The sequence below is a fragment of the Pieris brassicae genome, chromosome 6, assembly GCF_905147105.1.
Source record: "Pieris brassicae chromosome 6, ilPieBrab1.1, whole genome shotgun sequence".
Taxonomy (NCBI): Eukaryota; Metazoa; Arthropoda; class Insecta; order Lepidoptera; family Pieridae; genus Pieris; species Pieris brassicae.
The window spans coordinates 18,120,677-18,143,881 of record NC_059670.1 but is presented as its reverse complement, the minus strand read 5'-3'; the positions used below and the strand labels follow the sequence as shown (position 1 = coordinate 18,143,881).

The following is a 23,205-nucleotide window of genomic DNA, read 5'->3' as shown; positions in this document are numbered from 1 at the left end:
ATCTCATAGAATTAAACTTTCCGGACGTTAGTTTAAAATAGAAAGTAACCACTTTTCCCAGATAGTATTAGCCTTTAAGTTTGCAGCTTTAGAAAACATATTTTTAATGTTATTATTACATAATAAATATATTATTTTATATTTCACTGTATTAAATAATACGGATTTTTGTATCGACTTCCTATATTGAGTAACTATGTTTCTGTAGTGAATTGAGATAATATTCGGAATTCTAGTATGTATTTAAGTATATGGAGCCGTCCCACTCAAATGCAACAATTTTCGTTTTAATCTTAGCAAAACGAATTGCAATTATTACAATAATAGCCTTAGTTTTTCTTTGATTCACTTGTGATGAAAGAAAAACATTGATTTATTAATTTTTCCGTAGATGTAAAGATCTACTAAGATCTAGTTATAACTTAAACGATAGAACACCGTTAAAAATACATTTAATTGAAAAAATATACGCACATACCATCCAGTTCCCTACATCTTGGAAATAATAACGTAACAAGCAGCTCTTGTGAAGCCAAAACAATTAGGTCTAGGTAGACCCAGTCTCTCCATTATATCCACATTGTGCATTCAAGACACTATTATCCTACACTTGTATAGTACACTGATATACCCAGAATAAATAGGGTGAGGTACATAAGCGGACACACATCCCTTGTAGAGGTAATGGTTGAATTTATTTTGTACTCGCTTTAATATAGCTTAGCTTCATATGCGGCCTACATCATTGCGTTGCAGTATAAAGTCATGATAGCACTGATGTGACCAGCGATTCGAATATCATTTATATATCAACTATAGTACAGGAATAGGACTATATAAAAAAGGTGTTATACCTGCAAATTTGTGGCTCGAAGTAATACAACCTACTCGGTACATTATTTTCGTTTATCGGTGGATAGATGGAGCCGTCTGAGCCATTTATCATCCCGCAGTAGTTATCCATCCATTGTTCCATGGATTGTTTGTCCTGGTACGAGACGATGTGGCCAAGTTCGTTTATGTTCTGCGTGCCACGAACCATTTCGTATGGGCCTGATTCTGTTCTGTTTAACTGAAATGAGATTTATGAACAATAATTAGGTTTGACCCGAGTAGGTTTTAAGAATGCTTTTCGAATTCAATACATTTTTAAGTTTAGAGTGCTTTTCAGTATTTTGTGTCATCCTAATTTATTATATTCGCATTAATAGCAAGTATATAAGTATAAGTATTTAAATAGCAAAGTTCTTAGAATAATTTAAATACTTACGGCGGCAATTAAGATTATAATCTCATCAGACAATAATTATTTAGTATATAACAATAACGGATGAATAAAATTGACCTCCAGAGTACTAGTTCTCTAGTGCATGCAATATTTATGAATAGAATTTATAATTCTTAAACTTTTAATCATAGTGATTACAGACTAGTGTAAAAATATATTTATAAAATGCCGCAAAGGTTATTAAGATTATCTATTTTATACAAATTAACAATGATAATCGAAACTCAGTAATCCAAGTAGTTAACCCAATATGGTGACGAGAGGTTTTACATCCTCATTTGAATTGTTTCTTTGGTATTTTTTGAGTGCAATATTTGCAATGCAAAGACCATTGCCATAAGTTGGCAAGTCAAGATTAAAAATCATGATGACCGATGTATATACCTAGTTTTCCATGTAATCATGGTACTCATCATGGAACCGAATAATTATATAGAAATAAAACGTTTCCTTTATGTTGGTATTTTAAAAAAAATTGGGTAAAAATGTATTTTTTACAAACTTACATGATCGAAAAGTGAGAAATAAAATCCATTCTCTTCTTTTGCTGGTCTCATTACTTGAGGAGTGTCTGCTTTGATTTTGCCGCATATTAACGCTGGAATTATAAGTTACAAAAATATAATATAAGATTTAATTATAAATAATATAAAATATATATAGCATCAGTAAAAAGATATGATTCTAAATAAACATTTACTGCCTGTTCACTAAGCACGGGCGCAGAACGAACGAGAAGAACTGACAAAAAAACTCTCGGTCACTCTCTGCAAACATCATGCTCCTGGTCGCATTTTAAGCATTAAATTTTTGTAATTATACAAAAAATAATGCATTAATAAATGAGAGACTAGTAAAAAATAAAAAAAAACTTCGTTGTTATTTTTCGAGAATTAATTTGTTGTCTTTAATTTTTTTTTGCGCCTGATTCATTTATTTTTTATGCGTTTATGCTAAGGTGCAAACAAAGTGTTGTGGTTTCGGGCAAAACCGCTGGTCTGCTTCACATCATAATGCTGAGCAAGCCACTGACACAGCATGCACACTTAAAATGTACCTCTTTTTTTTCTTTAATATTTTTTTGTTATGTTTTTTATTATTATTTTGTGTTTGTCTGTGTGTGTGATTTGTTAGTAATAAATGTTATATTTTCCCCATTTTTCTATACATAACGAAATGGTTAAATTCGCGAACATTTTAAAATAATAGTTGAATGTTAGATGGAATTTTTTGGCGAGTAAAATTTATAGGATTATTGCAAGAAACGTGCTATGTCGACCATCGATCGAGACAGACTGATTCTGGAAATAGTAGTGTGGACACAGCGAGATTTGGTTCAACCGAGACTGGAGCGAGATCGGACCGATAAGAGCATCATAGTGTGAAACGAGCCTAATGCTGAACATTTTCAATCCACTTGGAAGGCTGGTGACCTGTTACCATAGGACTTCTATTGTCCTATTATAGGCACCATCCATTCATGAAGATGGGCAATACTTGAAGTATGTAAACGTAAATACAAATTGAGAAGAAGCAAATTTATTAGCAACTTATTTACATCTTAATGTACATCGTTTCCATCATGATTGATGATGCTAGACTTAATCTAGAATTTTATCTACTCTAGATAGAGAGAGAGCCATTAAATGGGTTTCAAGTTTATCACCGATTCGATACGCGTTGTGACTTTATTGGAAAAGGATAATCGTTAGTAACACGCGTTTGCCGAAGCTTTGTAGGATAATATTTTTATAGAAAAAGGGATCTAGACATAACCAATGAAGTTTTTCGTCTAAATGCAATTAAGTAGTAAGTATAATTTTCGTCCATTGAAAAACGTGACGGATGTGTCATAATATTTATGAATTGACTAAAAATATTTCTATTGTGTCATTCATTCCACACAGGTAACTCTGAAAATGTTTAGAAAATGAAAAACGTAGTATTGTCTTTTGTTAACATAGTATGTATATATGTATTATTATTATAAACTTATAATTATTTACATATTTACAGCTGTGATACTTTTGACATTCAACATACGAACATCGTGTACTATTTTTTGAACTGGACTCATGACAATGCCTAGGCTTTCCCGTATCTGCTGATAGCTCACTCTCTTATCTTCCTATTATATATATATTGCGTCGCACAGCACTGATGGTATCTTCAATAGTCGGCGTTAAAGGACGTCCCTTACGCGGATTATCATGGATGTTGCCACGTCCACGCTTAAACTCGTTAAACTGATTGTTAATAGTGGCACGAGATGGGGCTACATTAAGAAATGCTAATTGCAGCCTATCATAGCTTTGTTGTTGAGTAAGCCCACAAGGAATGTCATAATAAATCATTGACCGAAAAACATCTAGCGTTTGGTTCATTTTCACTTGTACCAACAGTTTGAGATTTGCCGCCAATTCACAAGAACAAATGAATGCAATATACTAAATTAGGTTACCAAACAGTTCTAAAATTGAAATTAAAAAAAAAAGAATTCTAACTGGCCCGTTCTAAACATTTTCAGTGTTAAACACGTATAGGATACGATTCAGAGAGACGCGAACTCCTTCCTCTAGATGCTTTTTGGAAATTCCATCTCTCATTTCTCACTTCTTAGGCTTCTTCTTAATTCATTTAGGATGGTGGTGGTGGGAATGGTGGTTCTATTGAGTCGTGGAATAAGCTGCTGACTCCATACGATTGGTTTACACCGTAACATCTTTTAAAACTTATCTACATAAACATATGTTCATCATATCCTATACCGCTTAATCGTGACATTTGTAATTCTTGTATTTCTTATTCTAATTGTATTATTTTTTTATATCATTTTAGATTAAGGTAGGTGATAATATATAATTTTTTTATCAGACTTGCACTCTACTCATTTTTGCCTTACTAGGGTTGCCTGGAAGAAATCGTTTGTTAGCGATAAGGCCATCCGTTCTGTCCCTTATAATTTTAATGTACCTATTATGTTATTTGTTCTTCTAAAAACGTGTAAATAAATTAGTAAAATGAATAAGCTATGTCTCCCGTATGTCAATAGTATTGGATTTCTCACGGAATTCATGCTTAGTGATAAATGTTTCTGAAGACCTATAAAGTAGTTACACGAGTGTACAATTTTGTAGGCTTTGTTTTGTTACCTTTAAATCGTATCAATGAAAAACCTTATCGTTAAATAATAATAAACATGCTAACTCTCGTGTTGTTACTGAATCTAAATAAGTTAGGTACTAAAATATACTGGCTAAATATTAGTAACATCATGTATGTTACTAATATTTAGCTCGGACCCGGCCCCAGACCCGAGTCCTAGACATCGTCATAGATTTGTATTATGCAGCATGCCCAACAGGTATTTAGATTAAATAATATTGCTTACCTATGGCGGATTGACTTAGTGAGCAATTTAAAAACATTCCATCGAAGAATAGATCCTTTGCCTTGATCTTAATGAACGGTGTTCCATCAGTACTAAAGAAGCCAGACATCGCGTCGTTCAGCATCGGCATAATTCCTGGCATCAGGTCATGTGCTGTTAGAATAGCATTCTGAAATAGTGTTTGAGTTGAGTGAATTTTAATGTCACAAATTAATTATAATATAAAAATGATTAAGTTGTTTGCGGTTTTCTCTGTTTTGCCTTTTTTTATCACTTTACGTTTCTACATATATTTATTTAAATATTTATATTCCAACATAATTTTTGTGTATGTGTGTAACATTTGCAATGTAATATTTATATTAAGTTATAAAAGTAAATTAAAAATCATTAATTCAATAATCATGTAATTATTACAATTAGTGATAATTGTTATAGTCAATAGTGGAGGCCGTTTCACCTTGACGCCCAGTGTTCAATGACATCGCACTATTTAAGACACTTTTTGCCGCACAACCACATTATAGACCGTTACGACTTGGGGAAGGCCCTAAGAGCGTACCACAACCTTAAAGACTAAAAACTAACTTGCCTCGTGGTGCATCACCACGGTGTCTATAGGCGTCATTAGAACTTTACCTTAAGCGAACCGCCTGTACGTTTGCCTGCTGTTATATAAAACGGCTCAGACTGAGCTATAGACAGCAGGGAGTCTTAATTCGACGTAGAGCATGTTTGGGAGAGATCTATGGAGTCATACTATACTCACATACGTCAATACTACACATAATATTGGAGCAAGTAATGATTTCACATATTCTTATTACTGTGTGATTGTCTTTTAGTGACTAGATAGTGACTTAAAAAAATATTCCATACACAACGTAATATTTTTATGCATATATATGTTTATATTAAACAATATGCATATTGCATTGTCGATTAAGATAAATTATTCTCAGGAAGTATTGTAAGTAATGTGGGAAAATTAGATACAAAGAGTAATTAATAATTGATTCTAAATATATGAAAACCTTGGGCACGTCAATTTAGGGAGTTTCTACTTTGTGAAATAAACAATAAATTTAGATGGAAATAATTCAAATTGGCACATCAAATTCCTGATCGCATAATTTCACGAAATTCAACTGTTACGTAGCGAGATACGAAGGATTGATTCATTCGTTAACACCACCGCTTTTGTCTATTGGCTGTCGAATTCGCAATCGAAATGTTATTTAAAATTAAAGTGATTAATAGACCCACAATTTTGTCGAAAAAATTGATGGAATTGACATCTGTAACCGCGCTAGTGAATATATAATTATACATTCATAATTGCCAAACTTTATTTTGTTCAAAACAATAATTATTTGGAATTCAGTCACCTTAATTTGTTTTATTTTACAAAACGAAGTTCTTGTTCAAACAGCCTTTACATTGTAGTGAGTGGCAAATCTATTACAATTTCAATACTATTATCACCAATTTTACATTATTATGAATAAGTCAACATCATATATGTTATACATGTGGTGGTACGAGCTTTTAAGGTCCGGGCCCCAGATTTCTGTATTAATTTAGTTATAATTTTATTTTTCCAGGTCTAAAGCATGCCGGCTTCCTACACCATACGAGCGACTGGTAAATACGCTCAACTCAAGTAGAAACCACGGTCAACACCACTGTATGTATATATACATATATAAGTTATATATCCAAAGGTAGGCAATCTGCTTCTATAGACAACATTTACATCTAAATTCGGGAATCGCGTGAACATACTGTCAAACTCGTAAGGCGTGTTATAGACATCGCAATGATTGGTTGTCATTCCTACCTAGGTAGTCTTAAGGTAAATCTTCTGTGAGTGTAAGGTAAATAAATAAATTCATTAAAAACTAAAAAAGCCTTTTATTTCATGCATTATATCCGAAACAATAATGAAAATTATTCGTTAGTGTTACGATAAAATGTTTAAGTCTTGAAGACTTTTTTACAAATAATAAATATCATGAGAATGTGAGAAATTTACTTAAATTATTCCAAATTCGTATAAATAATAAACTTACCATATATGAAAAGTTTATAACTGTGACTTCTTCCTCCTCTGAAAGAGACCCTGATGCTTCTTGGTCATACACAAACGATTTCTTCATGGTGTATTTGATGGTATCGTTCTCACCGTATCCCAGAATAGTCCGTTCGCGATATTCCCTTAAAAATGGAAATTTTTAGATTCAAACTAATCAAACAAAAACTGTCACTGCAATCAGGTTTTTTATATCTTAGATAAATAAGATAAGGTTGAATGAAAACGTTTATAATAAAGTGGAGATTAACTCCCAAAACTTCACATAATTATGCAATCTCACATGGCTCGCTTTTTATGGCTTGTGGTAACATTTCTCTTTATATTTTATTCTATTTTGCGGTCTCTTTGTTGCTGTAACTACTTATTAAATTTCCCTGCAATGGCAGTAACTAAGTTTTTAATTTACAAAATTGTATTTAATAATTAATCTTTTAACATTCTTTGTGTATTTATTCTTTTAACATCCAGTAAAAGTAAGATATAAAAAGTGTCTCATATTTTTAATATAGCAATACTTTTATTTTAGCAATATAATGAATAAATAAAAATATTACATATTCTTGATTTAAAAAAATGTGTGCGTCTCCGGACGCCCGGCAGAATCTAAGTGGAACTAATTAGTTCTGTAATCCGTCCGAGGATCATTTTCTGTATCAATCATCATATTTTTTTTATAATCAATTTAAAAAACGGTGATAGTTTGATGTTATATACTCAATGTCAGCAGTATTTCAGGTCTAACGCAGACTAAACACTTAGTAGTGAAAGGTGAGTCTGTCCGAAATACGGCTAGCTCTGTGGGTTAGAGTGAAAGAGAAGGAACCTCCCTAGATTTTTTTTTTAGAAATGGAATCTTGCTGTTGGCTTTAAGGGCCTTTATAGCTCAGCTCGCGCTGATTTGGCGAGCGTAGCTCGGCCTGAATTGGCGTTTATCTCTCCGGGTGTCTCCTGTGAGACTCGAACCTTGGCTTGGGCCTTCGTGGGGTGGTCAATTGCGTGAAGGGCTCTCTACCGCTGCCGTATGCGTGTAATAAAGGCTAGCTAGACAGACTGGCGCCGCAACGCATTATGTATCTTATCGTTACAGCGTCACACAATTTGACAGAAAGAGAGAAAATAATACTCAAATTCAAAGAGACTCAGTAACCATTTTGAGTAATTAGAGTTACAATAATTTGACAATCCGACGCTACCATCACTATCATGACCAAACATCTGGGAAGGCGCTTACAAAGAGGGTTGCACGTCACTTTTTCGCTCGAAAGGGACAAATGACAATAATACGTTTCACGTTTGAAAAGTTATATTTTTGTAGTGCTTAGAAATCAGTATCAATAGATGTGCAAAAGATGTATTTAGAATTTTCTTCCTATTAAGAATTTGCGTGGCCTTTCCCCAATTAAATTTCCCTAAATTACGTGGTAAACCTTTATATAAAATCGTAAAAATGTATATTCTTTAAGATAAACGTAACATTATAAATAGTTTTACAATAATTATCATACAATGCAACGATAAACACGTAATAGGTACAAGATTTTTTAAATTTATATTGTCTTCTGTTAGATGATGTATTAATCAAGAAAATAATCGCTTAGTTAAAGGATTTTTTTACAGAGCATTTCCTACAGGCAACATGTTCCAGTTTTAAAAATCAATTCTGAATTCTTAATATATATCTATTGTATAGAATGTTAGGCTTGGCCTTCATCCCTGAGGGTAAAGTGCAAGAAGCGTACGACACGTTGCAATACCGGCTGTGCACCGATTGAATTTTTATATGCGCAATTGGCACTTGCTCCTGTGCATTTAATCCGTGTCACAATGTTTGTTCCCATACTCATCCGAAACGGCTCGACCGATGCTAATGATTTTTTTATGCATATTCAGTAAGTCTGAGAATCGGCTACTATCTATCTTAAGTGATAAGGGGTGTCCATCGCAAAAAAAAAATTTTAGACAATTTTTTTTTGTTTTTATTTTTTTATGATACAGCATACAAAAATACATACAACCCTTAATCGTCACCCCTCTACGATCAACCCCTATTTTCTATTATAGTAGATAGATTATTTTTATTAAAGTAAAAAAAAAAATGTTTCCTGGAAATAATATACGGGGCATAACGACGTTTGCCGAGTCAGCTAGTTGAAGTCAAAGAAAATGTTATCTGAGGCCAAGGCCCGTTTAGGGCTGCACCACTCTTCGAACTCTGCCGAGAAACTAACCAATAGAAAACTACGCAAGTGGAACTGGATAAACCACTCCGAACAGGCCATTTTTGTTTAAGCATTTTTTGAGTAAGCCGATTTAAACCAATAATTGCGGAATCCGTAACCCTTGGGAAATAAAGCCGTCTTTCCCATTAAGTCGTAGGACATAAAGTCAAGTATCGGTATATATTTTGTGTTACTATCATTATCATTATTTTTATATGGAAATAACGTTGTAACTATAAGGGCAACGCAAGTTTTGTTAATCGCTTTGTAATCCGCCGTTTAGGTGGCGCCCCTGGCATTCAGTTAATTAAGGCTAGAAAAGTTCAGAGTGACATGATGTTTTCTAAACCATTCAATTCACCCGCAAAATAGACCTGTGCGATCGAATAAAACAATCGAACGAGTCGCCGCTGCAGTCGCGGAACATCCACGACAATCAGTTAGAAAACATGCTGCCTCTTTGAGCCTCCACAGTTCATGTCTTCAACGAATTTTGGCCTTAGACTTAAATTTACGTCCTTATAAGATCCAGAACTACTGTCAGTTGATGTTGGAGATTTTTTCAGAGGAAAATGAGAAGGACAATGTTTATTTTAGTGATGAGTCACACTTTCACTTCGAATGGTACATCGATCGTCAAAATTGCTGTAACTATCATGTAATCCAAAAAAAAACATCAGAAATCATTACACAGCCCAAAAGATACTGTAACTAAAAGATCAAAGCATTTGTTCCTATAAGCGAAATAAGTAAAAGTTTTATTTGCAATTAGTAAAACTTTTGACTCGAAGAAGCTACGATGTTCGTATAAGTTTTAATCATCCGCTGTCATCCAAATCTGTCGTGATTTTGTGTTGTTATGTAATTAAATAATTCCTTTTATATATAATCATTTAGCTATCTTTATCTATAACAAGTAATTAACTATCACAATACTGCATTATTAACATATTAAACAGCGCACGGCAGCTAAGCAACACACACACAATAAAACACCACAGATTCTTACAGCGCTACATAGACCACAAATTAAACAAATCATGAGATAAGCATTACTTTATAACAGACCTTTATTATTACACGGTATCAGATATTACAATTAAAGTCTTCTAAGGTCAGAATGTTTAATGCCTTCAAATTTATTATGAAACGGCAATATTGTTTTTTTTTTTAATTATTATGAAACAAGATATTAATTGTCAAATCATAACCAACTGGACACTGCAGACATAAGAACATACATATACGATGAAGATGATTTAAAACTAAATAACTCTTTCACCTTTCTGTTAAAATATTATCTTTAATGCACCATGTCTAGCTGTTACGTTACGTTATTAGACCCGAAAAATTATGATACTTAATCAGGTTATTATCGCTTTCAAGCGATCTCGTCACCATTATAAGAAAATTCAATAAATGAAAGTGCAAAACTACAACTAATGTTAAACAAATTTCACATAAAAGAAACATTCAAATAGAAGAAAAAGAAGAAACAAAAAACAAATATAGGCAAATAACGAATATATAGAAATCAAGTCAAACTATAAAATTATTAAGTTATTTAAGAGTATTAACTGAATACAGATTTCCGCAAAAAGAGATACGCCACCCGAATGTTTTTTATTAAATTTGTCGAATATCCGTTAACATTAATAAAATTTATTTAAAGAACATACTTACACTTAGTAAAAAAATCTCAATTCAGTTTTAATGAAAAATATTTATCAAATTTATAGAGATTTAAATGCGTTAAATATAATAATGTTTCGAATGTGTCGTTATTTCGTCGTCCATAATATGTTAAAAATATTTAATAAAAAACGTGTTACGCATGTCAAGCGATCATGTGTACGATTTTTAATACCTGGCGCGTGTTACTAGAGAGGCTAGCCAGAATTTTATTATACAGGTTTCTGCTTTATGGGGTGATGATGATGCTGAAGATGGACTACCCACCCTATCACTCGATTTTGGCTTAACGCTATAAACACATGAAAATCAAACAATGCAATTTAACAGATCGTGAATAAAATTTTATTCTTCTTACTTGTATACAAAAGGTCCAACTTCCTGGAGAACAGGCTTCTTTCCATCCATGATGGCATCAACGTTAGTAACGTTAAACACGTGGATTTTGAAAAACAGCGGAAATGGAATTTTGCGCCATTTCTCAAACATCATCGAGTCGTTATCCAATTGTACGCTCTGAAATAAATATAATAATAGTTAAGTTAAAAGAATCAAAAGAAAAATATTTTCTTGAACCACAAAAAGAAAACACAAATATTTAAATAAAAAATGGCCCAACTCAGCTAAGCTAAGTTGCTGTAATCAGTACCTTCAGTCGGCCGATACTATCATCTACTATCACCTATACACACACAAAATTTTTTTTTCTTTATTAACTCCGATGAGTAAGAGCGTCAATGAATCTTAGGTCCATATTCTAATTCATATCTCATGTCACATTCTCGTCTTGGCAACAGTCAAATGTATTTCAAACTTCATACAGAAAAAACGCTGTGACAGCTCTTTAAAATAGAGTTTGTTTATTTGCACCTCTTGTCTGGTTCACAGATATACAATCGCGTCAGTATTCGATTGCAACTGTTTTTAAAACTAACAAAACTCCTTTCCATTTTTGAACTACCCACAATTTACTACTGTAAATTTGGGATAATTTAATATTCCCTTAAAACCAAGATTTTAAGGTCACAATGACATAAGATGCATAGAACATTCATAAGCTATTTGACAATTGATAATCTGAATGATTTCATGATATTTTATTGTTGGTAATGTTACTAATAACAGGATATTTGAGCATCAATATTTTATCCTTAGTCCTCGTTTATGAAATATGGCATCACAGATTAGTAAAAAGTTTTCTTTAACTATTCGAAAAATAATAGAAACCGGAAAAACAACGTTTTTGGAAACGATTTCAAAATTTAGATTTAGAATTATAGATAAATTTAGAATTATCATTATGTCTCGCTTTTCAATCACATATTTATTGTTTGTAACTATTATGTTAATTAGTAATAATTTTTAATATAAATGATGCTGTTACCCAATAAGTTTTTATTGTTTGGCGCTAGAATGCAAGAGCGAACACGGAGCCTCTTTTAGCCGGTTTTAGTGGGTATTGCTCATCCAGTTTCTGAATAGCAATCGTCAAGCCTTATACACCTCGGCAAAAAATAAAAAGAAACCTTTTTAAAATAAACTTTCCTAAGCTCTGTCTTAGTCTGTGTTAAAACGAATGTCAACCATTTGCACATACAAGCACATACAAGCCACACTTAGTTCTAAGTTTCGACTTTGAAGTAACCCATGGGAGTCATTGACTTTGGGTACATTACATTGGTTATAAATCAGTTCAATAAACTTGGTCGATGTTTTTTGTCATTTAAAACGAGTTATAACCAGTTTTAATACGGGTACACTTTGTAGCAACAAACCACAAAATATTAAATATTACAAATAACAATTGAAAATTTATATTATTGAACAGTCTTACAGATTGGCGTAAAATAGTTTATATGTCTTGATTCATGTAATCCACGTTATATCTGAACATTTCAGATCGTAGCCGAGACATGATATACAACATTACTTTTTATCAAAATTCTAGCGGACCTCGCTGCCGTTGTCACACACATCTTAAATACAAGAAATATCTAATTGAAAATCCATTCTCAAATTACAACATACGCAAAGAAAATTTATATATATATAAATATTAAGTTTATCTTTTATCAAGAACTAAGTTAACAGTGTGAATCACTGTTAAAAAATGTGACATTTAAACAAGTGTTTCACTAAGTATAATTATTAAGTCATCCTATCAATAACGTTTTGAAATAAGCATGCTACCGCTAACAAGCGAACTCTGCTCAATACTTATGTTTAAAATAACATATAATGGTGGAAATCTCATATCATTTCTTTAACAAACAACCCCACAGAATCTAAAGTTGTATTCAGTTCCATAAAGTAGAATTCCAAAAGTAAAAACTGAAAGTCAAATAAAATGATAGATTAATTCAGAGACTAGGCTCGAACTAAGCAAGATGTTAAAAGTTATTTAAGCACATAATTAGTTGCCTCGATCACTTAGCCTAGCCCCACGTCGAACACAGTGTCGAAAAACGGGTTGTTAATCCGAGTAAATTAACAAATATAAAATGTTATTAAGTCCAATTGTGAACAAAATATAACTAGCAAGTGTTGATGGCGGAAGTCCGATTTATAATTTTAACTGTAATTCAAAATATATTTTTTATATTCACCCAAAACTTTAGCTTTTCGTTGCTTTATAGGACACCCTAAACAAAAAATTTTAAGTGACAAATCTTTTCATTTTGTAATTTAAAACCAGACAGTCAAGCAACTCGCTTAATGTCTAATTCTAAGAGTTAATGAAGTAAATTTTTTTGCACATTATATCTTATAATCTAAATCTAATATGTTGCATGAAAATAAAGTTTATTAAAACATAACATAATCATTATAACCAAATAGAAGTAGCCCTGTAGAATCGTTAAACCAAATATTTTTTTGTAAAATGAGTAAAATACAAGACATTATTTATTTTTAACCACTCAAAAGTTGTATGAATAATTAAATTGCTTATATTAATAATTGAGATTTTGATTGATTGAATTTTTAACAATTATTTTTAATCAATATATGTATTTATTTCATAGATAAACGTATAATGATACTCACTTAGGAATAAGGAAGTCATTAAATTTAATTTTATTACTTCGTAAGATAAGTCGTTTTTCTTCTAGTGACTAAATTAACTGTTGGTAAGGATATAATGTTCTACAGTCCATGCAGCCAAGAACATTGTTCAAAAAACATTGCAATAAAAAAGGTAAAAAACGACACTTTAGTGCAAAATAAACGAAGGACATAAGTATATTATAAGCATTATAAAGTAATATAAAAACACGAGTTGGATTTCTAAGGACGATCGGCGATCTCTTTCAACATTTCAACTATTATAACCTGGGGACTCTACGTGGTACGAAAATCATATTTATATCGGGTTTTCGTTATTGGAAGTAGTAGAGTACCGCTGCCGAACCTGGTCATTCCTTAGTAAATGATGTGTTTTATTTAAGTGGTATTCAGATTCCTGATCTTTAATAATTACTTTTCTCTCTTTTATATTTATATAGTTTTATTAATGCGTAGTGTCGACTCTGAATTTCACCCATATTACCCCCTGTCAATTAAATAAAATTTATTCGTATCGACTCCAGATCCTTTCTATTCGTTGTCTTCATTACTGAAGGTCGTGGCTGTCTTGAAAAGCCCAAAGCGATACGTCGACTTGCTACCTCCACACCAATCGATCCTCATCTTGGCTCAGGGCAATAAGGCTGTTGAGATCCATAATAACCTTAATTTGGTCTGACCAACGTATCTATCGACGCCCACTTCTCCTGCGATGGCGTACCAATCGTTACCAGTTTGAAGTTACTATTCGGTTTTCTCCTGGCAATATAGTTGTAGTAACAGAGCACCCGTTTGTAAATTACTGGACAGTCTCGTCAACCAACTAAAGATTGATAATGGACTTTTTAGACTCACGATGAAGTTGCTAGGTAGACATGTTCAAGAGCGATAAGCCCTCTTCTTTCTTTTTTATTTCATTATTTTAATTGTAATGTATACAAATGTAAGTAAATAAAATATATATTCAATTTAAGATATTGACAACATAGTCTTGTCGAATTAGAAATGCTTTCGGGGAGAATTCAATGGGTATTGTTCACTATTATCAATTATTTATTTAATTTTTTTGGGTTTCAGATAGCTAGAATCAGGATATTTATTTTCTGGATTTATAAGAGATTTTTCAACGAACAAATATGTGCAGAATTTTTTTTATTTGTAAAGGATATACTGTCGTGAGAATAACCTAGAAATAATATTATTGACCCCATTTCGATTGTCACGTCATGCCAGTTACCATCAACTATTGCTATCTCTAACCAAGGTTGAGCGTTATATTTCTATTGACTTGAGTATTTTAATGACCATATTTAATACATTTGGATATTTCCAAATGCTTGCTGCTTTGGATTCTTATTACATACAATTAAACCACACATAAATAATTATATAGGTATGTAAAATGATAAAAAATTATAATAACATTTTATATTTGGAGATAAACATTAAAAACATGTTACAAACCTTTTGTATCTGCCGTTTGAGGATGCTCGGGAAGCCCCACGCAGCTAGCAACACTGATATTATCAATGCACATATTGACAGTCCAAATAACATTTTTGCATTTTTACCCAACATTTTTCACTTTTACGCACAGATTAATAATTTTCCAGCGTAGTCCAAACTATTTGAAATAATAATTAAATTCTTGTTAATTTTAAACGAACCGTCCTCAGTGGCTACGTAAACAATAATACAGCCTGCGCCGGCGCACATGTGTAATACTTTTCACTATAAGAACACAACGCCTGACTGAAGATATGACGTAATTTTATAGCCTTTTTTGTGCAAAAACAGTTTTAGTTAATTTAATATTTCGCGGTTGTCGTTACTAGTTATAACCCGTGGTGGTACCTAACACAATAATTATCATATGAACTTATTATTATCTGCTTAAATAAATAAATAATTATTATTACTAAAAAGTTTTTAGATTGTTTAATACAAACAAATCTTATCATGTTTTAGAGATGGAGAGGGAGAGCAGACTGGGAACAACTACTGTTACGATTTAAAAATTTGTAAATTAAACAGAGCTAAAATTAAAATCATTATCGTAGAACGAGCCGAAAAACTCTTAAATGTCACTTGCCACATCCCAGGCCACAATGTTGTCGACCGCTATGTGTACTTGGGATCACAAATCTGTAATGATAGCAGTTATGTCTCCGGAGTAAAAAGGAGATATATATATGGAGAGGAATTGGTATCAAAACCAATATGACTGATCCATGCCCTTGTATTTCCTGTCTATGTATATCTGTATGGACGTGGACTGCCCGAGCAAGGCAAAGGATTGATGGTTTCGAAATGTTGATGATATATCTGTGTAATAGCGAGGACCGCTAAAGGTACCAATGCATCGACCCTTCCCTTGCACAACGCATCACTTTGTATTTTGGACACACAATGCGGAGGGGAGACGTGAACCTAGAGCAGCTCATAATAATGGACAAGAGGCCAAATATCGCATGGATGTTGGCCAACGAGAATGACTGATCAAGTCAAAGACTCATCGTCCTCAAAATTATACGCAGTCTACAACTAGCGCTGAGTTGAAATCGGCGGAGGGAAACTACTTAGATATCAGTTACCGACCCAGAGAGAGAAGTATGATTAAAAGGATGCAGAAGAAGTTCCTTAGAAATTTGTATAAAAGAAGGCCCGATTTTTTTCCTTACCTCTACCCTACTAAGTTCGTGATTAGCTGTAATCAAAATTGGTTTAAGCGTAATTCAAAACGAAACGGAAAGCGCATACTTGCTGGGAGAGATCATGAGACTGTACGTTCCGGACAATTATTACCGCTGCCGGAAACATAACCTTTTTGCGGTGCGTTCAGCTCGCACTGTGCAGCGTCAACAAACTTCTATTCCTCGGTTACTCTCACTGCTTAATGGGTTTCTCGACTCTTCACCGGAGAGCGACCTATTTGTGATGCGTATGGGGTTGATATACTGTGATTTAAAAATTTACTTGGAAAAGATTAGAGGATAGCAGGAGGTTTACTGACAATTTTATAAATAGCTTAATCGTATTTTATTTTGGTTGTATGTTATTTTTAGTTAGAATTTGGCCATGCTTGGCTGTTAATAAATAAAGTATAAGTCAGCGCAAATGTTCAGTGATAGCGTTTGTTAATTGTGCTTTGTTGGCGAAAAATGCGCCGGAAGCTTCGAGAGAAGCTCTTTATGCCACACCCGATCGAAGGATTTTGCTATATCCAAACTAGCTACTAGCGCCTCCTTCTTAGACTCAATTGCTCCTGCCCATTGCGTAATGTAAGAAGGTCATCAGGTTAGCGACCATGACTAAAGTCGTACTGACTTATCAGCTGATGACCTACTGATGACTGCTGTTTATGCTTAATGCGATGTTCAAAAAATCTAAGATCACATGTTCATTCAATACTTTTTGGAATCAAATATTGGGTTAGATAATAAATTTACGTTTTATATGGGAGGAACGAAAGTAATTTAAATATTTCATTAATTAAAGTATGTACGATTCCTATATCTATGCTCTTTTGCTATCTTAAAGGCATTTAACCCTTGCATTTTTTTGCACAAAATTTGATGCATAAAGTAGAAGGTTATACTAAACCAATGGACAATCGAAGAGAGAGCCTTGTTCACATCGTCAAAATTTGTTATTTGTCGTTTGATATATTTTTGCTATTAATGGCCTCGAATCTCTTCGAATCGACCGCGGCAGTGACAAGAAAATATGGCGCGTAACGAAAAATGTGACGCGTAACCGAAAAATTTGACGGTAATGTTTTTTTACAACGCCGATAAAGAAGTTTCTAGCTGTAAAATTTTGAATTTCTAATGAAAGAGGAGGATTTTGAGGTCAAAGTGGCCAGTACGACTAAACATCAATTTCATATGTAAGGACCTAAAGTATAATATTCTATTGAAAAGATTAAAGTTTATAAACGCTCTCTCTTATTCTTTAAGATAACGCATCTCATAAGATAATGGTATGAAAATTTACCATATATATCTGTCATATCTTGTCGTTTATGTATGTATCAAGTCGCATTATTTGCATAGTTCTGACTAATATATTTTATAATCTAACTAATATATTTGATTATATTCGTTTCAGGTTCATTTTTTAAATGTTATAAAAATAATATAATTGTAGTCAAGATATTTTGTGGACATTGAAAATATTTGAGTTACTATTATTGGGTAAAAACGGTGAGATAAAGGAATCGGGATTCAGCCCACTCGTATGGGCTGAACACGACATTTGTCAAAATCTTATTGGCTTATGATATACGACCCATACACCCGCTAAGAAAATTCAGAGACGTTTTTGTTGAATTATGACTCCCATTTATCAAAATTCACTTCTAGATTTATAAAAACGGTCATAGACAAACTTAGGCTTAGTATACGCCAAGTGATTAATTGCGAATCAGCGAGCGACTTTTTTTATACAACAACAAAAAGGCAAGCGGCAATGTTGTTGGAAAGTTTAAGACAATTTGTTAACAAAACAAATGTTAAATCAATATTTTGCAGTGCAACTTAATAAAACTTACTTTTGACCTTGAATACGATTTTGTAAACTTGTCTTAGCCGCGTCTCGGCTTAGTTCGGCCTCCGACCACTTGACGTATATCGACGTATACATCGATAACATCTCTGTATCTCATCGTAAGGCTCGCGATAAATAAACATATATATAGGATTATCCCTACATATACAGTGTACCTATTATTCATTATTAACGGTGAGTTTGCAATAATACGACTATAAGCACAGCCTACTACAGTAATAACATACCTCTGTGATTGATCATAAGGTCAGTTATTTATCATCGGAATTATTAAAACACGTTGATATGAAAAATGCGGTAGGTAGTCGTAATTGGAATGACGTGAATTCTTGTGTAGCTAAGTATTTACTATGAAAATAACATTTAATACTCTAGTTTGATGACGTTACCAAAGTGGTTCGCGGTGTAATAGAGACATCTAGGCATAAGTTTCTGAATCCTACCCCAATTATGGCTCTCATATTTCATGGTTGTTTATGTCTATATAAAAGCCTTTTGTTAAACTTTATCTAATTTAACCAAATTCTGTATAGTCGCGTATAGTAGATCATTTTTCGATACAAATGTCATAAAGAAGTTTCACTCCTTACGTGAGAACCTAGTGTTCGAACCTCGAACACCTACACGCACACATTTTATTATAATAAGGATCATTCTGATCGTTATTATAAAAAAGATATATAAAATGAACCTGACAAATGACTACGTTGACAAATAAAATAATATTTAATAGATAATTGCGCACTCATAACTTTTTATTGAACAGCCCTAATATAATGTATTAGATGACATATAGAATCTCATTTTCTTATTATGTAAGTCTAATATCAATTAAATGCGACGTTGCCGTACTTCTTCAATGGGAACGTTATATTTTTGAATATTGGTTTTAACTTGGCAATTACAAATTCAATTTAATAGGCATGCGAAAGTTTGTGCGGATGATAAAAATATTCAGATTTAAATAAAAAACAATGAAGATAGCTCAAGTCAAATACAACCTCTTTAGGTCTGGGCCTCAAATTTTTGAAACTGTTACATGATAATTTTTCATATATAACAATAGGCAAGTAGGTTATCAGCCTCTTGTGCCTGACATATGCTGTCGACTTTTTGGGTCTGAGACATGTCGATTTCCTCACGATGTTTTCCTTCACCGTTCCAGCGAATTTAAATGCACACATAGAGATAACGTTGGTGCACAGCCGGGGTCGGCCCTATGACCTCACGGATGACAGTCGCACGCTGAAACCACTAGTCCAACACTGCTTACTCCTCAAGAAATCTCGTCTAGAATACAACGCATTTTACCCAAAATATTTTAATTTATTATTACTTTACCCGGTGACCCTAGAGTTGGTACATTCCACCCTCAACATTAAAATTCTGGAATAAAGTGAAAGAATGTTGCCAGTATTTAAGAAAATCAACTACGGGGATGAAATATTTGAAATTTATTATTTTATGTACAGTTTTTATTAACATTCTATCGTTACGTTTTAATTATTATACGTAGGTAAATACTCTCATAATATAAAGTCACCAATACTGTTTTATGGTTCGAAAACGACTCAAAAGTAATATTAAACTGATTAAATAAGAATTTATATTAAATTACCGAAGACTTTGTACTCGACATCATTATTATTATAATATTAGGTCCTTACATATGAAATTGGCGTATTTCGTACTGGCCACTTTAATCACGATGTTCTCCTCTTTGGTAACGAATTCCAAATTTAAATTTGCACAGCAGTATTTGTGCTTCGATGTCCGATTGTTTTTTCTGTTTGCGTCACTCATTTTACAAAATGGAAAACTTAAAGTATCGCATTATTTACGAGTACGAGTTCCGCCGTGGCACTGGTGCTGCGGAAACGACTCGAAGAGTGAATGATGTGTATGGCGGTCATGTTGCAAAAGAAAACACAGTTCGTTTTTGGTTCCAACGTTTTCGTTCTGGAAATTTCGACCTGCAGAACAAGCCCCATGGACGGCCTGAGACCCAAGTTGATAATGAAGTATTGAAGGCTATTGTGGAAGCGGATCCATCGCAAACCACGTCCGAGTTAGCTGCAGGCTGCGGTGTTAGTCATAAAACTGTTTTAATTCACTTGAAGCAAATTGGGAAGATTAAAAAGCTTGAAAGGTGGGTACCTCACGAATTGACTAAAGGTTAGCAAACCGGCAAACGCGCGTCGATGGCTGCGTTACATTACTGAGCCGGCACAATAATGAAGGTATTTTAAACCAAATCATTACCTGTGATGAAAAATGGATTCTTTACGATAATCGGAAGCACTCAGCGCAATGGTGGGATCCTGGCCAGTCAGCCAAATCCTGCCCCAAGCGAAAATTAATCCCAAAAAAGTTACTTGTAAGCGTTTGGTGGACTAGTGCCGGTATTGTTCCTTGCAGTTTTCTCAAATCTGGCCAGACTATTACGGCTGATGTCTATTGTCAGCAATTGCAAACCATGATGGAAAAGCTAGCGGCTAAACAACCTAGGCTGGTCAATCGCTCCACGCCACTGCTACTTTACGACAACGCTAGCCCACACACTGCACAACAGACGGCTACCAAATTAGAAGAGCTTCAATTGGAATGTCTAAGACATCCTCCGTACTACCTGGACCTTGCTCCAACTGATTACCATTTTTTTCGAAATTTGGACAACTTCTTGCAAGGGAAAAAAATTAACTCTGATGGGGCAGTCCAAATCGCCTTCACCGATTTTATTGATTCCCGTCCCACTGGTTTTTTAGTAAAGGGATCAATGAACTACCTATGAGATGGCAAAAGTGCATAGAAAACAATGGTTCATACTTTGATTAATGAAATATATTATATTTAAAAATATTCGACTTTTTGTTCCCCCCATACAAAACGCCAATTTCATATGTAAGGACCTAATATTAGACATCGTTTTGTGTTTAAACGTTCCTACTTAGAGTCAATTTTTTTCTACACATTGTCACTGTTGTTTCCTTTATTTATTCAGTTATATTATTGAAAAATACAGAATGATTAACAGCAAATATTTTTTAGTTTCGCCATTTATTTGTAAAAGTCACATTAATGTCAGTCACACACTTGGCGCTGCCTGTAGAAAGCATATTGTTCCTTTTCAATTTCGTTAAATACTTCGTTTTACTGTTCGTGCTAAGAGTACATGACATTTAAATACTAAGAACGACAGACGGAGTTATAACTTTAAAGGTAGAGACTACGGTAAATTGCTGACTACTTTGGCAAGGCTCAATTAGAAGAAAAACAATTAATTAATTAAAACGATTATTATTATCCCCATCTATATGGGGGTGGTCAACTTAATTTTTTTGCCTATAATAACATAGTTTCCATTGTTGGAAGCGTAAATACATCACTTATGGCATGATATTCATTTCAAAGAGTAGGATCACACTATCGCATTTATACTATTTAAATATTCATCAATATTAAGACTATTTTTGGTTTTATGTACGATACAATCCATTACGATAAAGCACTATAACGACTATACTACTATTCTCAAAAATCCAGTTCCAGGTCCGCACATTAATGTTAAAAACATTTTTTTTATAGTAATTGAACTAAAACCTATCACAAAAAAAGATTTTGCACTATGACGAATATATATCAACAATAGTATGATATCATAATATATTTTATCGATTTTGTCAATTTTTTTTCAACATGAATAAATATCTACGATATACATACCTAATAGATTTGCGTTTCGAAGTGTAATTTTTTCAATATTTTTGGCCGCCTTATTCGATATCGCATTTTATAATAAAATAAAAACGCATACCATTTACTTAAAAGCCTGCGACATTTGTGATTTGCATTTGTGGCAGCGTCTGTCCATGGGAAACGTTTAGCACTTAAATGCAGCGCCTACTCGTCTAAGCTTGATCGGATAAAACAGAGCTATTGTTACACGTATACCATGTGTTACATAATCGCGGATAATTTTAAGAAATTCCAAATTAGAAATGTTAAAAAAGGAACACGTTTTTATATTTATTTTAATTACCGGACACAGTTCCAAAATCAAAAAATTCTAAATGTTGTTTGAGCACTCGTGAACAAAAATTGTTTATATACAAATAGATTGAACACTACAATGGACATAATCGGATGAACTGAATAAAAATATTGTTCCAGACAATTTGACCACCTATCAAGCGGTAATTGTCATCGTCACGCAAATGACATTAATAATGATACAATTATGGGTGATTAGACCGTTCACGAAGATTAAATTTATACAGGTCTATATCCGCAGGTCGTCATTTATTGTAATTTTCTATAATTTTTTATCGTAGCCTAGTGTATTTTCCAACCATGTTTCAATGATATATACTCAATATTGTATGATACTCTGGAAAACATGGTTTATGCATTACACTTACGTGCGCTCCTTTTATTCTGAATTAATTTAAAGTGTTTAATGATTTTATCACTAACCACACCGTTTTCTATACGAATTATAAGTTACGAACTTGGTTACTATATTAATCCTTATTTTATATACTTTTTAATAACATGAATTTTAATGAATAAAATAATAAAAATCACAGCACAGAATCGTCAAACAACTATAACGCATAAATACCATTTTGTCATTTCAATATTCCATTACCCTTGCAACATCCTAAGAATATATTTAACAGCTATAGAGTGGAGAATGATTTGTGATCTGAAGTTAATGAAATATAATTTAATCCTTTTCTAATATTGTGATGTGAAGAGAACACTTGGTTCTCCTTCCTTGCGATCATCTCGCAAAGCTTTCGATGCCTCGAAAACGATTTTTTAAAAATTATTTTTATTATACTGTATTTCTTGCAACTGTAAAAGTGCCAATATAAAAATATGTATA

At 33.1% G+C, this 23,205-nt stretch overlaps 1 protein-coding gene across 2 annotated transcripts in view; it reads right to left on the bottom strand.

Moving 5' to 3' along the window:
* The window catches only part of LOC123711248 (sensory neuron membrane protein 2-like), a 29,489-nt gene extending 7,065 nt beyond the window's left edge, over nucleotides 1-22,424 (bottom strand). The window contains exons 1-6 of one of the 2 annotated variants that reach the window (XM_045663742.1): nucleotides 22,357-22,424; nucleotides 11,044-11,201; nucleotides 6,752-6,896; nucleotides 4,680-4,848; nucleotides 1,795-1,886; nucleotides 855-1,072 (exon numbers count right to left, since the gene is read on the bottom strand). In XM_045663742.1, coding sequence (XP_045519698.1) covers nucleotides 855-1,072; nucleotides 1,795-1,886; nucleotides 4,680-4,848; nucleotides 6,752-6,896; nucleotides 11,044-11,177 — 758 coding nt within the window. In that variant the 5' untranslated portion in view covers nucleotides 11,178-11,201; nucleotides 22,357-22,424. Of the gene's footprint in view, nucleotides 1-854; nucleotides 1,073-1,794; nucleotides 1,887-4,679; nucleotides 4,849-6,751; nucleotides 6,897-11,043; nucleotides 11,202-15,212; nucleotides 15,452-22,356 lie in introns of those variants that run through there. The other variant, XM_045663741.1, reaches the window with a different exon arrangement.
* Between the last annotated feature and the right edge of the window lie 781 nt (nucleotides 22,425-23,205).